We start from the raw sequence: 12,138 nt of genomic DNA on the forward strand, positions 1-12,138 counted from the left end.
CGACTCTCGGGAGGGGTGGTCGTCGCTCTGTACGAAACATTAACGCGAAAAACTACCCTAAAACAACTCTTATTTATTGTTGATAGTGTTTGTGCATTGTTACCGATATGGGTAAGAATTTCCTTTTACTACTATTAAAAAATATTTTTCCAATTTTATTTGAAATTTTATTTTAAAATATTAATATTGGTACTATATACTGTCACGTACTTTAATCAAATTGTGCTGCATCGTAACGAATTTATAGGTAATCTGATTTCCACTGCAATAAAGTTAATAAAGAATTTTTGAACTGAAAAACTTATGTAGCTTTTTTATTTTACGACTGTTTTTCCAAAAAGGTCACATTTGACCTAAAATTCTATTATGATAGAGTGCGGTGACATTAAGCTCCGAATTCACCACTTCTAGATACTCACAGCTAGTTGCGCTCACCGGTCGGTAAACGATCTGTGGGTAAAGCAACACTTGGCACGGTCATTCCATAGATGGGTGACCGCATAGTGGTATTTAAACTGAGCATCTCCGTGCTTCGGAGGGCACGTAAAGTCGGTCCCGGTTGTTGTCAATTAAGATAACAGTCCTTAAGCTTTGTCGAACTTTTGGGCGGTTTGAACAACTTTGACACTAGGTTGACCACGAACCACTTCTAGACAACTATCAGATAACTTATCAGATGCATTTTTTATATATTTTTCATACATTTGCTGTCATTTTATGCAAAAAATAGGTTATCTGACACTCATGTACTGGCTCTAAATACTATGTATATAAATACTATGTTTATAATACAATTTACTAAGAATATTTACAAAGACTGCATTACACAGAGAACGAAAATTCAGGTTTCTGCAGAGACAGTCCCAAAAGAAAAACGTAACAACTCATGCCGCATAGTACGCGCATTCGTCCGTTTTCATATTATGTAAGTGTACAACTGCATAATGCATGCACTACCCACTATTCCGTATTTGTTTGTGTTACGTAAAATGTTTCAATATAAACATACACAACGTTTGGAAACGGTTGCTTTGTTACGCAACAGGATTATATACTGTTATTGTAAACTAAACTTTGAGGCGCCCATAGCCAGTTGCGCTCACCGGTCGGTAAACGATCTGTGGGTTAGGCAACCATTGGCGCGGTCATTCCGTAGATGGGTGACCGCATAGTGGTATTTGAGCTGGGCGTCTCCGTGCTTCGGAGGGCACGTCAAAAGTCGGTCCTGGTTGTTGTCTCCTAAGATAACAGTCGTTAAGCCACGTCAAAGGCCTCTCGGGCGGCTTGAACAACTTTGACACTAGGTTGACCACTAACCATACGACAAACAAACAACATTGTAAACTATGGACCAACAACTTAGTAGAGAGCCTTACATGCAAGTTTGCAGCTGGCAGAGGTGTAAACAATTTGGAATTCTATTTAATTGATCCGCAATCTTATGTAGCTGACAGTAGCTTGTATAGAACGAGTACTTTATTTAGAAATACACAGAATTATCAATACATATTAGGTCGGGGAAAAAATCTTTTCGCATTATAGTATGTACGAACTTGTAATAAAATCTCTTTGGCTTCAAGAATCACAAATGAGTACACGGTTCATTAGGTTTCTTTCAGTGAGCTCGTGAGGTACCCAAATATCGAGTTTTTTTGTTTAGAGAAAAGATTTTATTGCAATTTCATACATACTATAATGCGACAAGACTTTTTCCCCGACCTAATAGATTTCCCAGGGTTAAAAAATCCTATGTGTTCAGTTAGTAAGTATCTTTAAGTAGTTTTTGCGTGGAATAGTAACAAACATATAAAGCCTCAAGAACTTTTATAATATTAGCAGGCTCATTTCAGTGATGTCCTGTAATAAAATTTGTTTCATGTTACTTGTAACCGTCGGTCTTGTATGACAAAATTTATGAATTTGAATGAGACAAGCGAAGTTTTTAACTGGCACTAAGACACAAATCATAATAATAACTTAAGGCAATTTAATCCTTAACTCCTTTTCTTAAATTAATAGCAATATGGCGACCACACACTTCGGGAGCAATTAGTTATAAAAAAAGTGTTCGATGAAATTGGGTCAAGCATTAAAGGCAAAACATATTGCTTGTCAAACACAGACGCAGCAGCAGGATTAAACTAGTGTCAGTATTTAATAAGAACGTTGACAAATACGTTTGTTTGTTTAGGTTATTTGTTTACAGCACTCGGAGCATTTTGTGAGATTGCGCCGAAATAGTCAATTTAATGTAATTGGGACAATAGATAAAACGTATAAATAGCTAGCATTCTTTTATTATTAAATTCTAAGACTTATTATACATGGTAGAAAATAGGCTATTAAGTGATCGGCGGCGGATTAAAGATACTTACCTTAATTAATTAAAAGAAAACACGCTAAAAAAATAAAAATAAGTTCATTTTTTTTTTAGTCGTATGAACCGGGATTCAAACTCAGTAAAATTATAATTAATCCCACTTCTATATATGTTCTGAACATTGATAGGCTCTATGATATGTATGAATTCCTCTTTACACGTAATTTTTTTCGAAACCAAAGAAGACACTAAAATGTTTCAATTCGAATCTGCATTTCGACGCTAACACGGCTATTGCCAAAATCCATACTAATATTATAAACTCTGTCTGTCTGTCTGTTATTCAATCATGCCTAAACTACTGAACCAGTTTGCATGAAATTTGGTATGGTGATATTTTGATACCCGAGAAAGGATACACAAGTTATTTATTACCCCTAGAAAATGACGCATTCCCATGGAAAAATTCAGGTGGTGGGCGTAGTCGCGGGTAAAAGCTATTATAAAATATTTAAAGTAGTTTCTCATGGCCCATTTTTTTCCACCCTGTATAGTGTATACGTACTACTTATCGCAGAAATATAACGCCCATTCCAATCACTGTTCAGTGTCCATTAAAATCATTTATGACAGGAAAGTTCTTAATATTCGATCATAAATATCCATTATCCATCACTGAACACTCTCGACAAATATTAGTATCTTTTGTCTGAATTTATTCAACAGTTTTACTATTATATGTTCAAGATTGAATTTAGTATGGACAGATCCATTACATTTGTCTGTACTTACTTTTTTTTAAATGTTTAGTTTTCGTATCGTAAGATCTTTTCCAGCAGTCAGAAGCTTTGAAAGCCTGACAACTTGTTGTCTTACCGAGAGGTATATTTCGATATTCGATATTTATTTAGAGATATCGAGAGTTATAATCTAGGTAATTGGATTGTGGAGTTGCGATAGACAAATATACCAGTATTCAGGTCATCCGGTGATATTGGAAAAATAAAAAGGAGACAGCACCCGCACTAAGAATTGCTCTTGCGCCGGGGACTTTTACAAACATACAAACAACGGACACAAAGTACAACCAGACTCAAAAAAAATAATTGTAGATCGCAAAAATTATTGTCCCGTGTGGGAATCGGACCCACGACCTACCGACGCAACGGTAGCGGTGCCACGGAGGCAGTCACATTATGAATTATTAATTAGAAGAGTAAAACAATCAAGTAAACTGTTTTATATACTACATAGCGTTGCAGAGAGTAGAAGTGATTGATGATCACACTGGACAGATGGCCGGCGTCCACTCGAGAACGAACATCAATTCACGAGGATTGATGTCCACAAGAACATTATGACGATATACACTTTAAAATATGAAAAACAGGCAATGTTTTTATTTTAACAATTTCGTCTCAAATAATATACAGGGTGGAAATTATGGGTTAAATAAAATAGGGAGTTGTATTTTTTTTCATTTTTGAAACTTCGATAAACGGTTTATGAAAGCATTAATCAAAAATATTTAAATGTAGTATTTACTTTTTTCAGAAATAAAAGCATTTTCCCTTTTGATATTTTCTCTCTCTTAATAATTTTCTTAAGCATGTAAGGCATTTTAGGCGTTTACGTTGTTCGGAGCAGCCTTTGAGGTGTTGTTTCAAATTTAAATTCAAAGCGTGCACTCGTGATGTCGTGATTCTGGGCCTTGAAGACATATAAAATGTATACTATCTTTGTAGCAGAAAACCAGAAAATCTATATGGTTTTCGTGTTTATGTATCATTTAAAAATACAGTATTAAATATCATTGACTTTTTTTGTGGATTGGGAACTTTTCATAAACTCAATAAATGTATTAAACCGATTGCAGGTTAGCCGTGCAAGGTTTCATCACAATGTTTTCCTTCACCGTTAGAGCAAGTATTAATTATTTCTAATACACACAAAACTTTGAAAAGACATTAGTTTGTTGCCTCGGGTTTGAATCTGCGACCACTTGAGCGGGAAATGCCAACTGAAACTACTCGGCTATCACTGCTTATATCATTATTTATTATCATTGATTATTTTACTATATTTACATTAAAGTAGTCTTGTGGCGAGATATTTTTACAAAAGAGCCCACTGGCTTCTGAAAAATTATCTAATAAAAAGAGCAAAATACTTACAAACCAGGAAAATCCTGTAGATATTTATGTACTACACAGCCCTTATAGAAAAATGCGTGAAGATACGATATTTACGCCGCTTAACAATGAGAAGAATATCCGGGTAGACAGAATATTTATCACTGGGTAACCAATATTTCTTGATCTATGGAATATACGAAAGCTTTGAATATAAACATTGATTTCGCTGACATTTGAGACCATGATATATTGGTCCGTTTTATCCCCTTTTGCTATTCGGCTAAGGTATTTTTCAATAAGATTTTTTGTACGTGTAAGCGGTGTTTAAGGTATGAAAACAAAGAGATAAGTTTGTTTCACATTTTTATTGATGTATGGATTATTAAAACTTAAAATGATATAAAATACATTCAACGTTAGTTTGTCTGCGTCCGCGGCGCTGTAAATAAAGTCACCACGCCGCTACCATTGCGTTTGGAGGTCGTTGGCTCGATTCCCACACGAAATAATTGGGTATTTTTACGATCCACTAATAGTTGTTCCGGGTCTGGTTGTACTCCGTGTCCGTTGTTTGTATGCTTGTAAAAGAAAAAAATACAAAAGCAATTCTTAGTGCAAGAGTTGTCTTTTTTAAACCAATAAAATCATGATTACGGTAAGAAAAAGAGACTGTAAATAAGATAATCAATACTTACTTACTTTGTATCCATATTATATACTGTAAATATATTGTATAATTGTAAATATTTTGTTTTTTTGTTTATTATTTCTAGTTTAGTTTAGTTTAATGTTAAAAGTTATTTATAGTTTAGTTTTGCATATGTTATTAAAAAAACATGTTTCAGAAGGATGTAACCTAATTAAATAAATACTTATACTTAAATAACAAGACTGATTTATATTCTTTGGGCTTACTTTTTCTGGACACATTAACCTTTAGACAATTCCACTTAAATGAACCAATAGCGTGATTCAGTGTTTGACATTTAAATACTATTGCAAAAATAGTTTCTACGACGTCCGCAAAAGGCGCTGATGTCATTTTTATACAACATTTTTCGATAGCTAGCTGGTTAGTAGCCGATAGTAGTAGAGAATCGGGCTACAGAATGTCGCACATCACGAGATCTGTTCCACCGATTTCGACAGTCTGTGACCGCTAACCCTGTCTTTAATCTGTAAATATAACACAATTTTCTAAGTTCGAAGAATCCTACGTATCTGAAAATAAAATCTTTAGTCTATTTTAATAAAATGGTGTCCAATCGCCGAGTCCTTCAGATAAATATTTCGAAATAAATATTTCAAAGTAAGCAACGATACCGATAACAATTTTTGATTAAATTCGTGATTTAATTAAATTATTTCGATATTTAATAGTAAAATTTTGAGATCTAATAGAAGCTCTTCATTGACAACAAATCTTTGGGCTTATGATTCCAGATAACCTTCTGAAGTAGGATTTATAATTATAATAGTCCACTCGAGTTCAAAATTGAATGTTCAATTTCAGACGTGTAGACGTTACTTTAAAAACAGTACTCGTTATATAATTCTAAGTATTGAGCTTTCTCAATATCTTATTAAATCAAAATCGGTGAAGCAGTTTAGCCGTAATAGTATAACAGACAAGGAGAATGTGACAACAACCGGGACCCACATTTTACGTGCCCTCCAAAACACTGAGCCGCCCAGTTCATATACGCGGTTACCCATCTATCGAATGCCCGCGCCAAGGGTTGCTAAACCCCCAAATAGGCGCCTCTGGGTCAAATTAAAAGAGTTTTAAAAATACGAAATGGCGTTTATTTTGCTTATCTCTCATGTATAATCTAGTATATAGCTCAATACATAAATTAGATAGCCAGTATTACGTAGAACAATGAGGTTTCCGTTTAAACATAGTACCCACTACGTGTAGCCCCGAGGGATTTGCTTCAGTGCGGTCGAGAGTGTTAATTATATAGTTAACGTTTTTGGACGTGGGTAGTCAGAAGGGTTGGTCACAAATAATTAGCTCCACAAAGTTTTATTTAATTTAAATAAATATCACAGTTTATTTACAAAGTTTATGTCCCCAATTATCAACTGAACACTCTACCTGCCGGTTACAATAATCTCCTGTCCTTAATCTCCACTGTGCACAAAATGGACACCATGCAGGCTACACTTGATGAGATGAACATCAGCATTCATAGTAGAATGGCAGAATTTGAAGCTCAACTGCTGAAGTCTTCCCCTACAACTGTCTCCAGCTTAACAACTGACTTCACAGCATATCGTGCCTTTGTCACCCAGGCTCTGAAACTGCTACAGTCCCAAATTGACACATTGGCACGCACAGTTGATGTCATGGAAATGCAGAGGCGAAAGAAGATTTTGTTGCTTCACGGTGTGGCAGAGAGTGAGCAGAGGGTCGAGGATGTGCAGCAGACCATCACTAAATTGGTCACCAACCAGTTAGGCGTTGGTGACTTCACTCATCACTGCATCAAGCGCTGCCAACGACTTGGCAAGAAACACTCTCCTAAGCGGCCTAGACCAATTCTTGTGAAGCTGGTGGACTCTGACGTTCGTGACAAGATCTGGTTCTCAAAAACTAAGCTGAAGGGCACAGGCATCACAGTGTCGGAGTTCCTCACGAAGACTAGGCACGACGTGTTTATGGCCGCACGGGAGAAGTTTGGTGTCGCCAAATGCTGGACTCGTGAGGGTACAGTCTTCATAAAAGGCCCGGATGACACGCGGTATCGGGTCACCTCCTTGGTAGAGCTGAGCAGGATTGGCGAACTTGTGCCAAAGTCGACCTCAGCCCCTAAGAAGCCCGAGGTACCAGTTGCTGTGAAGTCCAAACGCACAGTTGCCAAGAAATAATGGAAAACTCCTGCTTTTTGTAACTAGTTCAGGTACACATATATTTTTCTTAAATTTTCTTCCTAACTTCCTAATACCTTCAATTAAGCTAATATTATTAACACAAATCTGCACTTCATGGTGTGTGACAATGACAAGACATTAAATGTCAAACGTCATCTGTCACTGCCCTTCCTTCCGTTTAACGTTTCGTTTCTCCTCTTATCTTCATTTATGTAATTATGCTATTATTTTTAAACTATTCCTAAATATTTATTTATTTCCTTTTAATTTCCTTTTTATGTAGTTTTATTTGATTTAATATCTTTGTGCCTGAACTAGCTATTTTATCTTTTATTCATTATTGTTTTAATTTTTTTTTCTCATCTTGCGTTTGTATGATTGCTACGTTTAGTTTCCACAACCGGCAGATGGAACAATGAACGTTTTGTTATACTTTTTTTTTTTTTTTATTTTTTTATTTAACACATAATTATTTTTGTTTTATTTATTTTATTAAGTTTTTTACAGCTATTATATTTATTATTTTACTTTAACATTTACACATTTATATTATTATTGTTGAGGTATATTTATAGTATTACGTCATATATTATTATTATACATTCACATTGTTATTATGTCGCTACACGACGACAGTGTCGATAGTGATGATTTTTTTTCAGCTGACAGTGATTCCAGTTATGCTAGTGTTCCTTCTCTCGCTGAAACAATATCATCTCATTTCTCTGATGCTCTTAGAAATCTTAATGTTGTCCATATAAATGCCCAGAGTATTCCGGCTCATTATCCAGACATGCTGACTAGTTTTGACTGTACAAACCTGCACGCCATATTGGTCTCTGAGTCATGGCTTAAACCATGTTTAGCATCCTCTGCATACTCCCTCCCTGGTTATCAGCTCATTCGAAATGATCGGGCTACGGGAGGTGGGGGTGGCGTTGCCGTATACTTAAAAAATAACATCCCCTATTCTATTATTAGTTCGTCATCACATAATGATGTTGGCGAACACCTTTTTCTTGAGATTGTACTTCTCCACTCTAAAATACTGCTCGGTGTATTTTACTGCCCCTCTTCTCGCATCGATTATTTCTCATCTTTTGAGATTCTTTTAGAAAACTTTACTCCAATGTACAGTCAAACCATAATCATGGGTGATTTTAACACTTGTCTCCTGAAAAACGATTCCCGCTCCACCACACTCCAGTCTATAGTTCAATCCAATAACCTGTCTATCCTTCCTCTCAGTGCCACTCACCACTTTCCCAACTGCACTCCCTCCTTACTTGACCTCATTCTTGTCTCCTCTTCAAATCGTGTCTCCAAACATGGTCAGTGTCCAGCTGATGCTTTCTCCTACCACGATTTACTTTTCCTATCCTACCGAATCCGACCACCTAAACCCAAACCGAAAATCCTTGTGCATCGTAATTTTCGTGACATGGATGTCGTTAAGCTTTGCGAGGATGCCGGAAATGTTGATTGGAGCTCACTCTTTGAATCTAATTGCGTCGATGACAAGGTGCGTATACTGACAGTGAAATTAATCGAGCTTTACGACACTCACGCACCCTTCCGTCAAATTAAAGTGAAACAGCTTCCGTCGCCTTGGCTTACTGACGACATCAAATCTCTGCTCCACAAAAAAGCTACAGCCAAATCGAAGTACAGATGTCGTCCCTCAGAGGCTAATAGAGAAAAATATGTAGCCATACGTAATCACTGCAGCAAGGTGTGTAGGAATGCACAACGCCGACACATTCATGAATCCGTTGAAAATGGAGATCCAGCCAAGGTCTGGACATTTCTCAAGTCGCTGGGGGTCGGCAAACCACAACACAACCCTGTCCCCAATAGTATTAATATTAACCTCCTAAACCAACACTTCTCTGCATCATCAAAGTTAGATAATACCACGAAATGTAATACACTTAGTTATCTCTCATCTTGTTCGACTCCTGACTGTTCCCCATTTGTTTTTAGTCAATTCACTGCTTGTGATGTTAAGAGGAGCATATTGTCGATCACATCGAATGCGCAGGGTACTGATTGTGTCAGCCGTAATATGATCCTCCCTGTCCTGGATGTAATACTCCCTATCCTATGTCATATCCTTAATTTTTCCATCACTAGCGGCATCTTTCCGTCCACATGGAAGGATGCCCAGATTGTCCCTATACCAAAAAAGCGTAACCCATCTTCCTTTTCAGAATATCGTCCCATATCCATTCTCCCGTTCCTATCGAAAGTACTTGAACGCCTGGTCCATATGCAACTTAGCACCTATCTTTCCTCTAACCTACTCCTAAATCCTTTCCAATCGGGTTTCCGTCCTGGTCATAGTACAACTACGAGCCTGGTTCATATTACGGAGGACATCAGATCAGGTATGGAAGATGGCCAGCTTACGACCCTAGTATTGCTAGACTTCAGCAATGCTTTTAATTGTGTAGATTTCGATGTTCTACTGGGTATATTGTGTTCTCTTAACATATCTCCATCGGTGGTTGACTGGTTTCGTAGTTACCTGTATGGGCGCCGGCAACGTATTAACATTGAAAACAATGTCTCTGAATGGAGTGCATTATCCGCTGGCGTACCGCAGGGCGGCGTTTTATCTCCTTTACTTTTCGCTGTTTTTATCAATACAATTTCCAATAACATAACTTCTTCCTACCACCTCTATGCAGATGACTTACAAATTTATTATTGTGCTCCCCCGGACAGGTTGACGGAAGCTGTGGAAACAATTAATAGCGATCTGGTTCGCATTTGTGAATGGAGTAGAATGTATGGACTTGACGTCAATCCTAACAAAACTCAAGCCATTACCATCGGTAGCCCCAGGATGATCTCGAGAGTGGATTGGTCACTAGTACCCAACGTGATCTTTGATGGCACTGCCATCCCTTTTGGTGACAAAATCAAAAACCTGGGGCTATGGTTTGATAAGACTTTGTCCTGGAGTCCTCAACTCCAGGAACTCAGCCGTAAAACATTTTCTTCGGCGGGGTCCTTGCGCAGGCTACGCAATTTTCTCCCCATCAACACTAAAATTGCGCTTGTACAATCCCTTCTCTTCCCCATTCTTGATTATGCCGATGTCAGCTATCCCGATTTAACCGAGAACCAACTTAATAAGCTTGAGCGCCTTCAAAACTTCTTTATCAGGTTCATATTTGGATTACGCAAATATGACCATGTCTCCGAGTATCGAAACAAGCTCAAGTGGTTACCTATACGTTCACGCCGGAATGCTCACATTCTCTATCTTCTGTACAATATCTTGTTTAATCCCTCGACTCCCTTCTATCTCAAACAACGTTTTGTTTTTCTACATGACACGCATTCAAGGTTTTTACGATCATCAGAAAACTTGAGACTTAAGATGCCTGTGCACTCCAGTAAGTTTTTAGACCATTCGTTTACTGTGCAAGCTGTGCGGTTATGGAATGCGCTGCCGCTATCCATTAGGCAAGTGCAAAGCTTGCCAATTTTCAAAAATCGGGTTAAGGAGCACTATCTATCACTGCAAAACACCTTGCCTTGAATATCTCCTTCTAACTTTTTTCTTTTCCAATGACTGTCTAAACTCCTCTTGCTATCTCTGTATGAATATAAATATATATTTATATATATATATATAATAATATATGTATTTATTTATATATTATGTCTATTTTATTTATACAATTTCTATAAATTCTCTATTTATGTAATAATCAGTGTATGTTATTATGACCTGCCTTTATTTATGTTACTCATGTATTTAGTTTATGTTACTTGTACACAATTCTACCCTTTTCTACATCTACACTTCTCTCTCCATCCCATGGTTGCCTGGAAGAGATTGCCTTGTGCGATAAGGCCGCCGATTGTTCATCAGTATTTTATTTATATTTAAGGTTTCTCTATTTTTATTTAATGTATTTTTATTGTGGACAATAAAGAGTTTATATTATTAATATCACTACTGTTCATACATATTATACGTCGGATATTACGAGTGACTGATCACTTAAAGTTAGTATTTATTAGCTCTAGCATGTGACTCCGTCCGTGTAAACTTTATTCATATAGCCCATGTGTTAATATAGTAGACTAGCTGACCCGCGCAACTTCGCTTGCATCACATAAGAGAGAGTAGGTCATAATTTTCCTCGTATTTGCAACATTTTTCACTGGTACTCTGCTCCTATTGGTCGTAGCGTGATGATATATAGCCTATAGCCTTCCTCAATAAATGGGCTATCTAACACTGAAATAATTTTTCAAGTCGAACCAGTAGTTCCTGAGATTAGCGCGTTCAAACAAACAAACAAACAAACTCTTCAGCTTTATAATATTAGTATATTAGTATAGATAAGTTACAAAACAACCAAGTTTCATCAAAATCCGTTCATTAGTTTCGGTGCGATTCTAAATTTTGATTCATATTTATTAAGCATTAAGAATTGCTCTTGTGTCGCGGGGACTTTTACAAACATACATTCAGGTATATATAGGTTCAAAGTCCTTTACTCCTGAAACAAATAATTAGATTTTGAAACTTAGCAGACATACAGCTGTGAATCTCTATATCTGAAGTAAAACAAATATATAGACTAATCAACTTAATGTTATATATTTGACAGTGTATTTGTTTGTTCGTAACCGTGTGTAAAAACGGAAAAAAAAGAAAAAGAACCATTGGAAAAAACCACAGGATTTTTTTCAGTAGCGCTCTTTTGTGTCTGCCTAGCCCTATGGGAAATTATATGTATGTACTAGCTGACCCGGCAAACGTTGTTTTGCCATATATAAATA

The 12,138-nt window shown here is 36.7% G+C and overlaps 1 protein-coding gene across 1 annotated transcript in view; it reads left to right on the plus strand.

Moving 5' to 3' along the window:
* The window catches only part of LOC142977491 (uncharacterized), a 77,962-nt gene continuing 65,824 nt past the window's right edge, over positions 1-12,138 (plus strand). Inside the window, exon 1 of the mRNA XM_076121392.1 lies at positions 1-111. Coding sequence (XP_075977507.1) covers positions 108-111 — 4 coding nt within the window. The 5' untranslated portion in view covers positions 1-107. The remainder of the gene's footprint in view (positions 112-12,138) is intronic.

This window comes from Anticarsia gemmatalis, chromosome 13, assembly GCF_050436995.1.
Source record: "Anticarsia gemmatalis isolate Benzon Research Colony breed Stoneville strain chromosome 13, ilAntGemm2 primary, whole genome shotgun sequence".
Classification (NCBI taxonomy): Eukaryota; Metazoa; Arthropoda; class Insecta; order Lepidoptera; family Erebidae; genus Anticarsia; species Anticarsia gemmatalis.